Source organism: Archocentrus centrarchus, chromosome 16 (genome assembly GCF_007364275.1).
Source record: "Archocentrus centrarchus isolate MPI-CPG fArcCen1 chromosome 16, fArcCen1, whole genome shotgun sequence".
Classification (NCBI taxonomy): domain Eukaryota; kingdom Metazoa; phylum Chordata; class Actinopteri; order Cichliformes; family Cichlidae; genus Archocentrus; species Archocentrus centrarchus.
The window spans coordinates 34,558,604-34,577,485 of NC_044361.1; the positions used below are offsets into that span (position 1 = coordinate 34,558,604).

General features: G+C 43.9%; 1 protein-coding gene across 4 annotated transcripts in view; it reads left to right on the plus strand.

Annotated features, from left to right (window-relative positions):
• The window catches only part of LOC115794823 (atrial natriuretic peptide receptor 1-like), a 94,549-nt gene extending 81,773 nt beyond the window's left edge, over positions 1-12,776 (plus strand). For all 4 annotated transcript variants that reach the window (XM_030750481.1, XM_030750483.1, XM_030750482.1 and 1 more), the window contains 11 exons: positions 411-515; positions 798-869; positions 1,288-1,450; positions 1,705-1,860; positions 4,401-4,569; positions 6,651-6,797; positions 7,513-7,636; positions 8,430-8,498; positions 8,796-8,970; positions 9,046-9,144; positions 11,267-12,776. In XM_030750481.1, coding sequence (XP_030606341.1) covers positions 411-515; positions 798-869; positions 1,288-1,450; positions 1,705-1,860; positions 4,401-4,569; positions 6,651-6,797; positions 7,513-7,636; positions 8,430-8,498; positions 8,796-8,970; positions 9,046-9,144; positions 11,267-11,412 — 1,425 coding nt within the window. In that variant the 3' untranslated portion in view covers positions 11,413-12,776. The remainder of the gene's footprint in view (positions 1-410; positions 516-797; positions 870-1,287; positions 1,451-1,704; positions 1,861-4,400; positions 4,570-6,650; positions 6,798-7,512; positions 7,637-8,429; positions 8,499-8,795; positions 8,971-9,045; positions 9,145-11,266) is intronic.
• The last annotated feature ends 6,106 nt before the right edge of the window (positions 12,777-18,882 follow it).

Sequence of the window (18,882 nt, forward strand, 5' to 3'; positions counted from 1 at the left end):
ATGACCTTCAGGGTTTGGATCGCTTCCTTTCACTGATGATCACTCACAGGGTTAAAGTGATTTATAATTTTTAAAAAAGCTGAGAATGGAACAATAAAATATACAGAATTTAATCTATACAGTATAATAGTCACTTATTTTGCATGTTAACGTCGTGGTGATCTAATCCAGATGTGGTGGTTCTAAGGTTCGTGGTTCTTGATCTCAACCCGGTCTGAGGAGGTCTGGAGAGGAAGAAGCTGTGAAATGTCCCTTTAATGTGTTTCCAGGGTGAGAGTGAAGGCTTCACTGAGCCTTTCGGTGCTGCTGGTCTCTGAGCCGAGGCTGCAGCTCAGACTCACTGTTTGCCTTGATTCCTGCTCCACATGCTGGCTTGTGAATTCATACTGTGATTGCTTCGGTCTGTGCAGATGAGAGACGTCCAGAATGAACACCTGACCAGGTTCATCGGCGCGTGCATCGACCCCCCCAACAGCTGCATCATCACAGAGTACTGCTCCAGAGGCAGTCTGCAGGTATGAGCAGCTTTAAGGCTGGAGGTCAGGGAGATGTGACGGTGTCTGCAGCTGATGCTGAGGTCACTGCTGGGGCCTGTTTGGCTCATTTTTTAATGAATCCAATCTTCTGCATCACAAACTGTTTAAAAGCTGTCAACGTTTTGCTAAAGTTCTCTCATGGTGGTCGGTCAGACGAGAGCATGTGCCCAGTTTTTTACTGTGAAAGCCTGGCTGAGACTTCCTGCCTGCCTGTTAATGGCTCTTCTGTCTGTGTGTTAATGAGCTGGTTTCTGTCTTCAGGACATCCTGGAGAACGACAGCATCACTCTGGACTGGATGTTCAAATATTCTCTCATTAATGACATCGTAAAGGTAGGTTTCCATTACCTGTTGAGTCTCTGCTTTATTGTATTTTCATTTTACTTCAGTTTGCTGCAGGAATGACTCTCGTTAACGCTGATCTAATTCAATGACGCTGAATTAGATCAGCGTTAACGACCCTACACACAGCACATCGGTGCACATCGGTGCACATCGGTGCAGTGTGAAGGCTCTCCTTAGCAGACGTTGGTTAAGCCTTCAGACACACAACACTCTCAAAGTGAAATTAGACCTGCAGCCAGTAATAACTGTAATAACGATCTCCTGTTTTTCTGTCTGTGAGAGGATTTAATCTGTGATAAACTGCACATACATGAACATCCAGAGGGAGCTGTTTGACCTGGAAGAAACATTTTGAATGTAATGATGGCGCTAACGCAGTCCTGCTCCTCTCTGTGTCTGCCTGCAGGGCATGGTGTTTCTCCACAACAGCGTCATCTTCTGTCACGGTAAACTCAAGTCCTCAAACTGCGTTGTAGATAACCGCTTCGTCCTGAAGATCACCGACTACGGTTTGTCCAGCTTTCGATCTGAGAGCGACTCAGCAAGCGACGCTCATGCCTACTACGCCCGTGAGTCGCCGCTCTCAGCCGTTAATCTGCTTTTCCTGAAGTCTGGCTTTGTTGTGGTCACAGCTCATCGTGCAGTGATGATACCTGCACGGTGCTCCTCTCAGCAGGAACATAAACGCTTTAATGAGACCAATATAAGAAGTTCCTCTAAAGTTCAGTTTGACGCAGATAAAAAAGGAAACTGTGAGCTGGCACTGAGTCTAAGCAGATGCTTTAGATTTCTGTTCTTACCTGTTTTTGCTTCGGCCCTGCAGAGAGGTTGTGGATGGCTCCAGAGCTGCTCAGGATGGAGTGTCCTCCTCCTCAAGGAACCCAGAAAGGAGATGTCTACAGCTTTGGCATCATCCTCCAGGAGGTGGCGCTGCGACGAGGAGCCTTCTACCTGGACGGAGACCCGCTGAGCCCTAAAGGTACGTTTAGGGCTGGCTGAAGGGATCTCTAATAACTCTGAGTTTCATGGATCTGAGCACTTCTTTGTCTGCAGTTCCAGATACGCGGAGCATAAAAACCAAACATTCAGATTTGAATCATCAGTGTAAACCAGCAGGTCCCAAACAGTGGGGGAAGGTACTGGGGGGGGGGGGGCGAAATAGTTACATATTTATATAAATGTATTTATTTATGTTGGCTTGTGAATTCATACTGAAAATTAAAACTGGTAACAGGAGGTGGTTAGTTCGTGATATTAAAAGGAAAGTAGGGCCTGAGGAAGAGCAGCTGTGGCCCAAAACGTTACACATATTATGGTTTGTATTAAATAATTATTTAGGAGCTTTCACTGGTGTGCAGACCCTACTTTCCTTTTACTTGTTTGTTAGCCCGGCACCCAGTTTTTCACATTCTTATTTTGTACGTGTCCTCATCTCTAGTTTGTGATATCATTCATCACTCTGACACACGTGACTGCACTGTGAGCTCCGATAATGGTGATTAGGTTGATCATGGAAACACCTGCCAGCCAGTCAAAAGTTTTGCTTCAGGTCACATGATCAGTGTTAACCTGGTTTCAAACAGATCTTCCTGACAAGCCCTCAAACTTTGAGTGCAGATTTATCCATGAGCCGGTGTTGTGCCAAAAAGTGATCGTCTGCCAAAAAGTGATTGCCAGAATATGATTGCCCATATTTGTTGTAAATGACTTGCTGATCTGTGAAAAATATGTCAAACATATCTCTCGTGAATGATATCAAGTCATTTTGAGTAAGAAACAACATTTCTGTCACAAGGTAGACGCTGCAATCAGTTTTTGGCAGTGACTTTTATATATTCTTTATTTATCAGGGTAAAAACTGTGATTGGCCAGATTTTAAAGAGATATGTGGCCAAGAGGGCAGCAGAAATCAGAACAAATATGACATTACACTCTATAAAGATATTTTAAGTGACCAAAGAGGACTGGATTTATTATAATGTACGTGCAATAATGCAGAGTCATAAACATACTTGAATAACAGGTCATTTCTTCATTTTATATCTAAGCCGTTCATAAATCCTCTTGACTACACTCTATTCACCAATATAAACAAAGACATTACACATAAAAGCACACAGAAACATCAAAAATCACTTTCTGGCAGACGATCACTTTTTGGCACAACACCGGATTTCTGCTGGGCTGAATCAGTGTGAAGAGAAGAGGCTGAGAAACAGAACCAAGCATGAAGCTTGATTTGGGGTTTTGTGCCGGTTCTTCAGCCACCTCAGAACATGTGTGTTCACTGTCCAGCAGTAAAACTTGAGGTTTTGAAAATTGAAAAGGATTTAATTTGTTTCATCTGCCAGACCACAGAAACCTCTTTGGCTGCGCTGAGCTCTGCAGACTTTCAGAAGGAGACGTTTGTTTGCTCCTGTGCAGATTTCCAGAGCAGAGGAGAGCAAGAAGCTGTTTATCTGTTTTCCTAAGAAAGCGGCTCAGGTGTCATCAGCAGCGCGCTCCAGCAGCAGGGAGCTTCATCACCGCTAATGTCCTAGCCTCTGATTTATTCACACACACGGGATGTTTCTGCCTCTGCATTCGATTTCCTTTCATCAGGACTCATCATCCGGTCGCCTCCATCGCTCAGGTCAAACCCACAGTTTGAACCATCGCTGCGGGAACCTGCTTCCTGCTTCGGGAAGTTACACTCACAACACAAGTATGAAAAATATTTAGATAAATCATACATAAAATTCATCAGCTGACAGTTTCTGTGCAGTCCCTGCACACTGTGAACATAAAGAAGGACAAATCTGAAAAATGCTGCACAGTGAAAGCTTTGATTCATAATCTAAGTGAACATTTTACCCACAAACAAGCTGCAGGTCCACACAGAGCAGGAAACACTTCCTGTTCACAGGGGTCCTCTTACCTGCTGCTCAGACAGCTGATTGGTTGTGGTGGGGAAAAAAATTGCTGTCAATCAAATTTAAATCAAACTATCTTTCCATGTCTTTGTTAGTTCATCTGGTCTGCACATGTCAGACTCAAAGCGACGACACAGCAGAAAGATGAAGGTTTTAAAATGAAATCTGCTGTTCGAGGCTTTTAAACTGCTCGGTCAGATGATCAGATGATCCTCTGTTCACTGTGAACAGGGGAACATAAATTTGTGGTCCATCAGATTCACGTGGTGACCCCAGCACTGCACTTGAACCCTCAGTCCACAGGAAATATCTGTAACCTCCACTGATTTAGTGGAATCCTTCTAAGGATACTTAGAACTCCAAGGCAGCAGGAATAAATACTGTGCTGTGTATCTGTGAGTGGACTTGAAGGCTCTGAACAGGTAAAGTGTGCTTTAGTCTGCCAACATCTGAAACAGTTGAGGGCTCGCCGCTCAAGGCTGAGTTCTTCTGTCTGCACAGAAATCAGGAGCTAGTTGGAAGTTAAATAACAGCAAAGGTTTCCGCTGTCTGGCTTTTACCGCTCGTTCTAAACCTGAGGTCAGCGTGTTGAACTGTGTCTGTGCAGAGATCGTGGACCGGGTGGTTCTGGGCGAGTGGCCCTGCCTGAGGCCGACCGTCGACCCGCAGAGCGACCGTCCTGAGCTGGGTCAGCTGATGGAGCGCTGCTGGGCCGAAGAGCCGACGGAGAGACCCGAGTTCAACCAGATCCTAGTGCTGCTGCGCAAACAGAACAAGTAAGACCTGAAGGCAGCGAGCAGAGACCTACAGCAGGTGGTTTCAGTGTGGCTCATCACTGACATCCTGTGGCAGCACAGAGAGCAGCACCTGAAGCTTCATCTCATACTGTACCTGTGCCTAGTTTATGTGATATTACAGACATGTCCTCCTGTGTTCTCGGCTTCTGCAGTCCACTCTCATGTGCTCTGTCAGGGTCCTGTTGGGATCTGCAGTTGTGTTCAAAATAATAGCGTTGCATTTTAAAAGCACGAGCAAAGCTCGGAATCCTTAAATAGTTTTTATTTACAGGCATTGGGGACACTGCACATTATATTCTAAATCAAAACATGAAGAAAAATGTATAAATTTAACAATTACTTTACAGGAAATGAAGAAAAATTAATGTTGGGCTGTTCAAAAAAATAGCAGTGTCTGCATTTTTCTTTGTAAACTCAAATATTCACTTGAATTTGAACTGAAAAATCTTTAGGAATTAGCATTCCTGTGAATCACTAAACTAATACTTAGCACCATAACCACTGTTTCTGAGAACTCCTTCACAACTGTGTTGCATGGAGCCGACCAGCTTCTGGCACCTGTGAACAGGTATTCCAGCCCAGGATGGTTTGATAACTTTCCACAGTTCCTCTGCATTTCTTGGTTTTGCAGCAGAAACAGCATTTTTGATGTCACCCCACAAGTTTTCTACTGGATTAAGGTCCGGGGATTGGGCTGACCACTCAATAACTTTAATTTTGTTGGTCTGGAACCAAGATGCTGCTGCTTACTGCTGTTTGGGGTCGTTGTCTTGTTGAAACACCCATTTCAAGGGCATTTCCTCTTCAGCATAAGGAAACATGACGTCTTCAAGGATTGTGATATATGCAAACTGATCCATGAGCCCTGGTATGCAATAAAGAGGCTCGACACCATAGTAAGAGAAACATCCCCATATCATGATGCTTGCACCACCATGCTTCACTGTGTACCTGTGGCTTGAATTCAGTGTTTAGGGGTCGTCTGACAAACTGTCTGGGGCCCTTGGACCCAAAAAGAACAATCTTACTTTCATCAGTCCACAAAATGTTTCTACATTTCTCTACAGGCCAGTCAATGTGTTCTTTGGCAAACTGTAACCTCTTCAGCACATGCCTTTTTCTTCCACAGTGGGACTTTATGGGGGCTTCTTGCAGACAGATTAGCTTCACACAGGTGTCTTCTAATTGTCACAGTACTCACAGGTAACATCAGACTGTCTCTGATCACCCTGGAGCTGATCATTGGCTTAGTCTTTCCCATCCTGGCTATTCCTCGATCCATTTGAATGGTAGTCTTCTGTTTTCGTCCACGTCTCTCTGGCTTTGCTTTCCATTTTAGAGCATTGGAGATCATTTTAGCTGAGCAGCCTGTTGTTTTCATATCATGAATGTTGGGTCTGTTGGTTTTCTATGACTCTGCTACACCTACTGGTAAATTGTTTGCCATGTAGTAATATGATTTCTACCAAAAATATTGATTGATCTGGTTACTCATGTTGGACTGCTATTATTTTAAACACAACTGTATGTTCTCCATCAGGGTCCTGCTGGGATCTATGTTCTCCATCAGGGTCCTGCTGGGATCTATGTTCTCCATCAGGGTCCTGCTGGGATCTATGTTCTCCATCAGGTTCCTGCTGGGATCTATGTTCTCCATCAGGGTCCTGCTGGGATCTATGTTATCCATCAGGTTCCCTGTCTTCTCTGCTACTGCAGTCTACTCTTATGTTCTCTATCAGATTGTTCTCAGCAACAAGAGCAGGAAGCAGAGCCAGCAAACACTGGGTGCTGCCCTTCAGCAGGTTTCCAAAAGCCGGCCTATCAGAAGAGAGTGTGCTTTCAGGGAGGGGGGACTTAAAGTGACGGGAGCTTGTTTCAGACTGAGGATAAACTGAGGGGTCCAGTGTCAGATAGATTACTTTGAACTGTGAATCATACAGAGCTGCTCTGGAAGTGGAAATGAGCACACTGTGTGTGTGTGTGTGTGTGTGTGTGTGTGTGTGTGTGTGTGTGTGTGTGTGTGTGTGTGTGGGTGTGTGTGTGTGTTCGTTCATGTTCAGGGAGTCGAGGACCAACATCCTGGACAACCTGCTGTCCCGCATGGAGCAGTACGCCAACAACTTGGAGGAGCTGGTGGAGGAACGAACACAGGCCTACCACGAGGAGAAACGCAAGGCTGAGGCCCTGCTGTACCAGATACTACCACAGTCAGTACTGCATACACTGCTCTCTCTGAGTACCACAGTTCTGCAGCTCTGTCAGTACCCACCTCCTCCTTCATGATGGTCTTCAGGTGCCCCTCTGAAACTCTTGCAGCTCTGCTGTGACTTCCTGAAAGTGCCTGAATTCTGAGCACGTGCAGTTGCCTCTGGGATATGGGCTGGATCTCCTGTCATGTATTTTGGTGAAGAGGATTTGCTGGTCGGGAGGCAGAGATCATGTCAGTGTGGACCGACAGATGACTTCACCTGTGCCAGCACCACAGCTCAGCTGTGGTTATTATAGAAAAACTCTGCAGTGACACTTTGACCCTGGAGTGAGTCCATGGTTCACAGACCTGTAGATAAATTCATGGTCTCACACCTGGTCTGATGTGGTGCCTCCTCCCTTGGACCCTGTGAGAGATTTGACTGAAAACTGGACCCAGCGCTCTTCCTCTGCGATGACCCTTGACATGAAGCCAGGGTTAGTCTGAAGCATGTTCATCGTTCTTCTTGGTGTGAGTTTGAGGTCTGTGGTGAAATCAGAGCGCACAGTGCACGTGCTCAGAAACAGACTTCCAGGGAAAAACCCTAAGACATCAGCAGGGGTGGAAGAGGCTCAGAGGTCCACACAAATGAGATATTTTTATGGGCAGATTTCCAGAACTTTCTGCTCACACCTTGTATACTTCTCATGGTGCTTTATCCGTCTCTCTGTCAGCTCGGTGGCCGAGCAGCTGAAGCGTGGAGAGACGGTTCAGGCTGAAGCCTTCGACTCGGTCACCATCTACTTCAGTGACATTGTGGGCTTCACCTCCATCTCAGCAGAGAGTACGCCGATGGAGGTGAGAATGTTTTGTCAGTACGGGCAATACTTCAGTGCTCCTCACACAAAACACACCAACACAGAACCTGAAAGGCTCACTGAGAGTATCAGTCAGGCGTCCGATCACATCCTCCAAATGATGAGCCTGAACTCATATATGAGCAAAACCACCTCAGACAAAATCAGTTCTATGTTTGGCTGAACTGTCAAAGACAGAACACCTGCAAACATCTGTCTGTGCATCCACAATTCACAGGAACCCCCCATCCACCCCCCACCCACATTTTAGTCAGCAGCTGGTTTTCATTCAGACGAGTTGTCCTCAGACCAGGACTGACTGCTCTGGTCTCGTCGTACAGCCGCCTGCATGGAACGCGTGCTGGAAGTATTAACTTTGATCTCATACAGTTCACTTTTTTTCTCATTAATTTGCAGCTTTGATGTAGAAAATTCTCCCTCACTCTGCCCTTTAAGTGTCAGTCCCACCCTACCCCGAAACTAAATCCAAAGGCCTGCAGGTAGTGTCCAAACCACCTCTGACTGCCCTCTGGACTTCCTGTAAGTGAGGGCTGCAGTGGATCTCCAAAGCTTTTCCTTCCAGCTCAGCTCTTCTCACCACAGCAGTCCAGTGTTTCCATATCTGGCAGTTATGCTGTCTTCAGCTTTGTTTTACTGCAGGAAAACAAAGGGAAGCCTTGAATGAGTGGATGTGTCCAGACTATAAAAATAAAACATTTAGGCTGAGACGAGCTGTTTGATTTCCTGTGGCTGTCATACTTCAGTCTGATGTGATGATCTGATGCTCTGTGCAGGTGGTGACTCTGCTCAACGACCTCTACACCTGCTTTGACGCCATCATCGACAACTTTGATGTTTACAAGGTAAACAGTTCATTTCTTTCCCCCTGCTGCAGGTTTCCCTGCACTGACCTCTCCTCTGTGCTCTAAAGACACAGACAGCTGTAACATTAGAGGCTGAAGTCATTGATCAGCAGAGATCAATGCTCTCCAAAACCTCTGAGGAACAAAGGAACCTCAGTCTCATTAAAGAATTCTAACTGTCAGCGAGTCGGTGAGGAACTGGAAATAAGAAGAAGAACCTTTTGGGGATAAAATGACCGATTTAATGTGTAAACACCAAAGGGAGGCTAACTGATGTCACGGTGATGTGGTGCCCAGGTGGAGACCATCGGCGATGCCTACATGGTGGTGTCGGGGCTGCCGGTGAGGAACGGAAAGCGGCACGGAAGAGAGATCGCCCGCATGGCACTCGCCCTGCTGGACGCTGTCCGAGCCTTCAAGATCCGCCACCGACCGGAGCAGCAGCTGAAGCTGAGGATCGGAATACACAGCGGTGAGAACACACACACACACACACACACACCCTGTCCTGCCTCGAATGTGGTGACCTTCTGCGTGTACTCTGCAGGTCCCGTGTGTACGGGGGTGGTGGGTCTGAAGATGCCTCGTTACTGCCTGTTTGGCGACACCGTCAACACGTCGTCACGCATGGAGTCCACCGGTGAAGGTACCTGTGATGTCATACAAAGCTCATGTGTTGTGATACTGAAGTTCCACAGAGATTTTATTCCAGCCTGGACCCTCTGAATCCAGCGTTGGACTGTAACTGAGGAGTCCAGTACCGTACTTCAGTATTAATTCAAAATATTTCTATTTTGGGAAACTTAATTCTTCTATTGAATCACATCTCAGAAGGAATATTGAACTTTTATCTCCTCTGCATTCATCTGAAAGCTCCAGGTCTCAAAATAACAAATGAAATCAGTTTAGAGCTATGTGTTGGTTAAAGAAACAGTAGGAGCTGCAGGCAAGTCTCCACCTGATAGTCCTGTGGATAAACTTATGATGACCAGGTCACATGACTTGGTAAAGTACCAGATGTGTAAATGAGGACATCACTCCTCCACGTTACTTCCTCCAAACCAGCAACATGTATATTAGACCCCATTCCTACAGGACTGCTCGATGAAGTCCTTCCATTAATTAATGCTTCAATCTTAAAAATGATCAATCAGTCTTTATTAGTTGGCTATGTACCACAGACCTTCAAGGTGGCTGTAATTAAACCTCTACTTAAAAAGCCATCACTGACCCAGCTGTCTTAGCTAATTATAGGCCAATCTCCAACCTTCCTTTTCTCTCAAAGACTCTTGAAAGAGTAGTTGTAAAACAGCTAACTGATCATCTGCAGAGGAACGGTTTATTTGAAGAGTTTCAGTCAGGTTTCAGAATTCATCACAGTACAGAAACAGCATTAGTGAAGGTTACAAATGATCTTCTTACAGCCTCTGACAGTGGACTCATCTCTGTTCTTGTCCCGTTGGACCTCAGTGCAGCTTTGATACTGTTGACCATAACATTTTATTACAGAGATTAGAGCATACTATAGGTATTAAAGGTACTGCACTGCAGTGGTTTGAATCATATTTATCTAATAGACTCCAATTTGTTCATGTAAATGGGGAGTCTTCTTCACACACTAAGGTTAATTATGGAGTTCCACAGGGTTCTGTGCTAGGACCAATTTTATTTACATTATACATGCTTCCCTTAGGCAGTATTACGTATTAGAAAGCATTGCATACAGTGGTATGTAAAAGTTTTGGGCACCCCTGATAATTTTCATGATTGTCCTTTATAAATCATTGGCTGTTTAGATCAGAAATTTCAGTTAATTATATCATATAGCAGACAAACACAGCGATATTTGAGAAGTGAAATGAAGTTTATAGGATTTATAGAAAGTGTGCAATAATTATTTAAACAAAATTAGGCAGGTACATAAGTTTGGGCACCCTTGTTGTTTTATTGATTTGAATCCCTTTAGCACTAATTATTGGAACACAAAATTTCTTTTGTAAGCTCATTGACCCTTGACCTACATTCACAGGTGAATCCAATTATGAGAAAGGGTTAAGATGGCCAGTTGCAAGTGTTTCTCCTCTTTGCATTTTCTCTGAAGAGTGGCAACATGGGAGCCTCAAAACAACTCTGAAATGACCTGAAAACAAAGATTGTTCAACATCATGGTTTAGAGCAGGGCTCTTCAACTCCAGGCCTCGAGAGCTCCTGTCCTGCAGGTTTTAAATGTGTCTCTGTTTCAGCGCACCTGAGTCAAATATAGAAGTCATCAGCAGGACTCTGGAGAACTTGACTGCATACTGAGGAGGTAATTCAGCCATTTGATTCAGGTGTGTTGGATCAGGGACACATCTAAAACCTGCAGGACAGGAGCTCTCGAGGCCTGGAGTTGAAGAGCCCTGGTTTAGGGGAAGGATCCAAAAAGCACTCAGAGATTTCAGCTGTCAGTTTCCACTGTGAGGAACATAGTGAGGAAATGGAAGACCACGGGCACAGTTGTAGTTAAGGCTCGAAGTGGCAGGCCAAGAAAAATCTCAGATAGGCAGAGGCAAAGGATGGTGAGCACAGTCATAGTCAATCCATAGATATGCCTGAATGTTTAGCTAAGCAGCAGGTTATATTGGCCCAGTCAGAAACCTGAACTTTTTAACAGACTGCACAAAAAACTAAAAGCGGCATTTTTATTTTAAAATGAGCTCTGTGTGTGTGTGTGTGTGTGTGTGTGTGTGTGTGTGTGTGTGTGTGTGTGTGTGTGTGTGTGTCTGCAGCATTGAAGATCCACGTGTCGGCGGCGACTCGAGACATCCTGCTGGAGTTCAACTGCTTCCAGCTGGAGCTCAGAGGAGAAATCGACATCAAGGGCAAAGGGAAGATGACCACCTACTGGCTACTGGGAGAGAGCGACAGCCAGTGACAAATCAAAGCAGACAGGAGGATGATAGAAAAGGATGGAGGAAACAAGGGAAGGAATGGAGGAGAGAAAAGGGGGAAACACAGCTACAGATTAGGAGGATGAGGAAAGGAGAGAAGGGAGCAGAGCTAAAGGAAAGGAGGACTCTCCTTAAACGTCTCAGGCCATCATTGTCCTGCAGCAGATCCTCAGAGGACTCGTCGTTGTTTCTCGTCTCTGAGCAAAAGGACTTTGAATGGATTCAGACTCTTGGACAGGGAGGAAGTGACGGTACGTTCAGCACACAGGAACTCAAACTGTAAGAATGATGGAGGAGAGACGTGAAGGGCCTGACAGAGCTGGGAACACATTATCAGACTTCTTAAACTCTGTGGTGCAGGTTGGGTCTTTTCCAGTTTCAGCAGGTTTCTCTCTTCAGAGCTCGGATCAGCAGTTTTCTAGTGCTGGAAAAAAAAGCTTTTAACCACATGTACACCATCAGATTTAAACCAGGACCCTTATTGTTGTGAGTCTGCAGTGCCAGCTGCTGCATCAATGAGGTGTCTAATCCTAGTCTGAGCTCATTACTGCCCCCTGAGGCCAAAGACTGGAAACGCCCACGTCCACTACCTGACAATTAGAAAAATCACCGCCTGTACAGAAAGTTGGAGGTTTGTCCTGTTTTGAAGCCTTTGAGAACCAAACATCACATCACGCTTCTGTGGGGGGGGGGTAAATCATGGCAGACGGATTCTGCCGTAGCCCCTCCCACAACCTCTGACATCAGTGGGTCCAATGTTGAGCACAGTGATTTCGTGGAGCTTCTCCTGGATTGGGCACCAGCGGTGTTTCAGCAGGATGGAGGTTTAAAATGAGCTCGTCACACAGCAGGACATGATGTGAAAAGATGAACATGCTCAATGTCCTCAGTGTTGTGCTCTGATTTGAATGTGCTGCGTCGTGTTGGTCGATGATACAGAAACAAAATCACCGACCAGTAAAGCAGGAGCTCAACCTGACACAGCTGTAAAACTGGAACTTTAAAAGAAAGCAAACTTCAGTTATTACATAATTGTAATAATAACCATTAAACAGTCCTCCTGCTTTCTCTTTCCTCTTTGATTTCATGTGACCTCTCTGAGTGGACAGGAGCGATCAAACAGGGAAAGAACTCCACAACATAAAAAAACACCTGAGGAGGCAAAAAGCTGGAGGCTCCGAGGTTTTCAGACAGTTTTACTAAAGAAAAGCCTCGGGTAAGACACACTGTTGGACGTGGTTAACTTCAGTGTTTCCTGTGTGGAGACTTATGGAATCATCTCTGTACAGCAGATCAGGTCTTCTGTCTCAGCAGGACGTGCTAAGCTCAGAGGAAGCTGTTCAGGAGTTTGTCCTCTGTAAATAAATCAGTTTCATTGTGTTTTGAAATAAAAAAGCTGCAATGAAATCAAGTGTGTTTGCCTTATTTTGTCCTGAGCAGGAAACAGGACGAACGCATCGGATCGGTCAGAGGAACAAAGGATTGGATCCAATCCATGAACTAAAAAGGTCTCCAAATATCAGCATGTCTTCCCTGCAGAAAGATCTGGAAAACTTTCATACAGTGTCATTACAGGTGGACAAAAAGGGTCAGATTGTTTTTAGCATGTAGGTCAAAGCGATGAGTCTGATGGTCCTCAGCCATCAGTCAGCTCAGTATGCTCAGCATTCAAGGAGTTGCTCTTTCTGTGTCTGTGGACTCAGTCACTGTTAATCTTAGAGCTGCATGGTGTCACTTTGCATCCCTGCATGAGGTCGATGGGAAAGATAAGGCAGCAGATTTTGTCTGTGCGAACTGACCTGCAGAGGAGCTCTGTATTCAGGTTGCATCCTGCAGCTTTCTAATGTGCTTTATCAGTCAAAGGAGGAGGAGACGTCACAGTTTATACCATGACCACAGAACTGTTGGCTGTGGATGGGCATCAGATAAGCTTGATAGGGAGGATGTAGACCAGAAAACTACTGAAGCTAAAACAAAGTGCTTCATTCCTGGCAGGTGGTCATGGTGTAAGCTGAATGATTGAGATGTTCTTCAATAAGTAAACAACTCTGTGCACAATGAAAAATAAATCAAGATGAGCCTTTATGCTGATAATGTACTACTTTTCTTTGGGAACTCACAAGCTTCTCTTGTGAGTGTGATGATCACACTTACAGATAATTTCTCATGTCTATCAGATTACTCCGTCAACTGGAGTAAATCGATAGTTTTGCCTCTAAATTGTAATCAGAACATCTCCAGAGCTCCACTACAATCAGGTAATATTAGGTATTTAGGCACAGACATCTCAGGCTAAATCATTTCCCTCTATTAAAAATCATTGAGTATGATCTCACATGTTGGAGTAGTTTACCTCTATCACTCACTCTTGTTCTCACTAATCCCTCATAAGCCAAGACATGTCAACTTTATTTGTAAAGCACTTTAAAAACAGCATCCACTAACCAAAGTGCTTCTATTGCTTGGTTTAAGTCACTAGACTCAACAATGTCAAAATTTCTATGGAAAAACAAAGCATCATAAATAAGTTTAAAATCTTTACAAAAGCTAAAACACATACTAAAAGTCCCAAATTACAACTTATACAATATAAAATTCTCCATACAGTGCCCTATGCTGGACAAAGGATGTTCCAAATGGGCCTTACACACTCAAACATATGCACCTACTGTACAAGCAATTCAGAGGAAAATTATATGCATACTCTATGGTCTTCTATGCTTGTTCAGAAGTTCTGGCAGAAGATATGTGAAGATCTATCCGCATGGTTTAGATGTCATGTCCCAACTTCCCCCAGACTGTGCATGTTAGGAGATGCCAGTGAATTAATTATAGAGGCAAATATATCACACACAGTTCTTACCACCTGATGCATCACTAAGAAAATTGTCCTCATGAATTGGAAATCCAAAAATAAATTGTGTATTACTCAATACAGAAATTTATTAGTGGATCACATTAGTTTCTGTTGGGGTGAGCATGCGATTGTTATTGGAATGTGTGGGCCTGGATCTTCAGTGCTCTTGGGGGGCTGTGGGTGGCCTGGGGCTCCTGGGTCTTTCTTTATCTGCCTCTGGCTTCTGGTAGGTGTTGCTGCAGCTTTCTGCCCTTGTTACTGAGTACAGAGACACAGGCATTCATCCTCTCTTACTCATGCAAACACAACACAACAAAATTGTTGGTTTGTGTAGCCATGCTTTGCTTTGTTTTGGGGCTTTTTTCGCATATATTTGTTTTTGCAGGTACTGTTTATTTATTTATGTTTTATTGTCGATTTTATTGTAATTTTTTACAGGTGCAGCAGTGTGTCTGCTTCCCTGTGTCCTCAAGGCAGCATTTGTGTCCATGTCTACTTCCTGTTTTACTTTGTATCATATTCAGTTTTACTCCCCTTGTCTTGTTGCGCTGTGCTCCCTGGTGTGTTCTCTCTCCCTGATCACCTCGTGTGTGTATCGTCTGTGTCCTCCTGTTCTTTGTCACATTGTCTCACTTAGGTAGTGTTTCCTGGTTCAGAGTTTCCCAGAGTATTCATAGTTGTTGACCTATTAGCTCCAGGTGAGTTCTGTGTTTGGGTCCTTATCCTGCCTGCCACACTGCAGAATCATGACTCTTTTGTGTCAGGGCTGTTCAATATTTACACAGTTCAGTGGATGGAACATACCAACTTTGCATATCGTGGTTTTACTCATGCATGCTCAGACAGAACTGCATCTGTGAGCTGTGGGGGTTTATCCTGGTTCAATCACTGTTCCTGTGGTGACAGTTGTTTTCACACTGTGGTCAGGTTGCATGGATAGACTAGTGGACCTCACTTTTATGCCTCATTTGTGCTCTTGGAGTGCCACTGTGCCATTTTGTGGTATAGCAGCATAATAACATTTACAGTACTGGGCCCAATTGGTGACCACTTGTGTTTGATATTATTCTATTGATGCTCGGTAATTCTGTATGCTGCATAATTATTATTTATATATTACAAATGGCATATTTCCTATTCTGTAATTAGGTGCATTTGCACAGTTATGCACAAATCTCCATCTTTTGGATGAAAAGAGCGTGTCCAACATATCCAAAAGCAGGTCAAACACCCTAAATTACATACTTCCTAAAAAGTCCATGCCCTCTAGATTGGATATGGAATGCATTCAACTATGTCATCACATAGTTTTACAATGTGTATCATATCGAAATACATGTTTTTCAATGGGCTGAGACTGAAACAGCGATGCATCCCAAAAAATTAATATTCAACTTCAACTTTTCCGTATTAATAACGGTTACACTCAGGAGACAATGAAGTGCAATGAGGGGGGCCCAAATCAAATTTCGCTTAGGGCCCCTTCAAGGCTCCTTGTTTTCATTTAAATTTGTCATTTAAATGTATATGCATTCAGCCACATAGCAGTCATCAGCTTCACTTTCTGATGGTATAATGTTATCTTAGCTTAGATTTCATAAGGATAAAATTTGTAATATGCTTTGAAAATGACTGCAGGTTTCACTATTGCTGATATAAGGTTGAGGCTGGCGTTAAAGGGACAGCTCACATGAAAATCACCTATACACATTTTCCTGTGGCCAGCTGTTTATCTATCTAGATTGTGTGAGCTACTGAGGAACAGTTGAGATATCCATGAAATACAGGCCAGCTGATGGGAACCCCAGTAATGTTTATATGTAGTCACACTGTCATACTGTCTAGGGGGGGACCCAGAAGCAGACACGGTAGTCGAGCTTAACAAGCACAAATATCTTTATTTGTCCACTAAGTTCATAAACTCAAACACATAATGAAACACTTTCAGCAAACGAGGTGAACACAGGAACTTCACAGGCAGCTCACTGGTGGTAATCAGGGCGGTGAGTGGCAGCTGAGTGATGTCTGAGCAGAGGGGGAGAGTGGTTAGTGTATGGGGAGAGGAAGGGATATTTTACTACTAGTGCTGGAGAGGGAAAGGATGATAGATTGGCTTACTCGGAGTATACTGCAATCGAGTCCTCGAGGAAGTGGTGGTGTGGCCGGTGATGTTCCAAAATGAGTCCGAGGGGGGCAGGCAGGCTGGTGAATTCATGAAGCGAGCATAAAGTGTGATGGTCGCTGCAGAAATCACCTGCAGCTCCGCCCTGCAGAGGAAACCCAGCCACCCAGCCTACAAGGAAAAAGAAACACACCACGCCCACACCACAACAACCTGAACCCTGACAGTCTATCTATCAGAAGTTCCAAGAGTCCAAAAGATAAACATTTTTCTTTACTTTTGTTTGGCCAACAGTCATAAGCCACTGTAATTAAAAACTGTCAGAACAAACAGTAATTATATTTTTAGACTAGATTTATCCTGAAAGTCAGGTTTCTCAAACTGCAGCCACCATATCTAACTCAACATTCCAGTCATTAACAAATACAGCTGATGTCAATAAATGCAACTCAAAAACTTAAAATAAACCAAAACAACAACAACAACATAAGCCACCATTATATGGGAGTCTTCACAACTTAGTTCATTCATTCAATGAAATATTTGTGAAATAAGCCATTCTCAAACATGGCTTTGTACTACGGATCCAAAAGTCTGATTTCTCATACACAGCACCTCCAGGTGAGAAATGTTCTGTGCTGCAATGCGTTTTACAGTTGTGCAATGATGGATTGTCTGAGATGCACAACTTGAAATGGGTCTGTTGGTGAAATTTGATGGGACTCACTTATAAGGATATTTATAAGGATATACTCATATACATCTGGATGGCATGGTTTGGGTGAGTTGAAAAACACACAAATCTTTACACAGTTTGACATGCTCCTCTTGAAAGTGGCACACAAAGTCTCCTTCCTGTGGAGCTCAGCTAATGTATGCATCACACTGGGTGAACCACCGATGTTTTTCAGTGGCCTGATGGAGTGTACGTTCTTAACCTGTGCAGTCTCATCCAGTTAAAAAGAATACATAAATTTAAGAACTGTGCATACATGCCAGTCTGACAAGCAGTAAATTACAGCATTTTCAGTTTTCATTTCATCTACTTCCCTGGTCCTCTCCGTTCCTCTCTCCCCTCCATCTCCCGTCTCTTTCTTCCTCCACATCTCTCCATTTCCTCAACCTGCCCCTACTCTCATCTATCATTCTCCTTTCTCTCCTCCCTCTCTATGTTTCCTTATTTCTTTTAGTCCCTTCTCTTTCACTCACATTTACATGCGTCTATATACATGTATGAAAGCATAATGTATTAACTCACCAAGCTAAGTCCCATGCAGAAAAACTGAAGGTTTCTTTCCAGAAATCCACCATCAAAGTGTCTGACGTCTTCAAAAAAACAAGACATCAGAAAAAGGGACATAATTCCTGAACCTGGCTGCAAAAAAAAACCCCACCACAAATATTCAAGTCTTTGACTGGCAGTACACTCTCAAAGTGTGTCATTTGAGTTCATGGGCACAAGGAAAAGCTGAGAGCCTCCAACATGGCCATTTTTGGTTTCAAGATCACCCCGCACAACTCTAGGGCAGCTCCTTAAATGCTGTATCACTTCCATATAACATCCGGCTTCAGTTTATCACACGAGTCCAGGTGCCAGATGAAGTTCGGCTCTTCTGCATTTTCATGTACATCCATTGGTATCCATAAGGCTGTCCAGAGTACTGCAGCTGATTGTTAATGAATTCGACCAAGACTGCCAGGTCAAAGTGCACTTTGTGACAAGTGTGTCCCCTTACACTAATAACTCTCTTCAGATGTCTCTCACTTGTATGAAATCCGTGTCTGTTGCCAAGCACTGATTTAATGTCTTTATAATTTAATCCAAGCTCAAAATAAAACAGGTCCGGGTCCTCTAAGGTCTCAAGACTGACCTGGAAGTGCATGGCCTTTAAATTAAAAACTTTTGTGGGATCTCGCAAAAGTACTCTTTTTCCACCAATGTCACTTGTGGGGCTCTGTAATAAATTGATGTTCCTTCTTTAATTTGCATTATTTTTTTAAGATTTGCCTCTATTTATTTATCCATGCTGATTTATTTCAAATTTTATTTTCACATATCTGCTTTAGCAATGTAGGTATATCATATCACCAATGCACAGCAGATGAGCTCATTTTCAGTAAAATAGAAGATGAAGATTAAATACAGGAAATACAAGGAATACAAGTTTTGGTGCATGTAATAGCATATCTTTTTGATTGAGTCATTTTTTTCTTCATTCAAAAATGTTCAGGGGTCTGGGACAAACTATGAACTTCTCTAGTGGAGCATATGACAGTCACCTGCATATGGATCCAATGCTACTTGTTTTTAGCATTGGATCCAAAATAAGGCCACTGCCTTATTTTTATCCTATAGACCGGCGGTTTTCAAAGTGTGAGGCGCGCCTCCCCTAGGGGGCGCCAGAGCACTTTAGGGGAGGCGCGTGCGAGGGAAAAAATAAACCGGGAAAAGAAGCTATCTGCTTGCTGTCTACT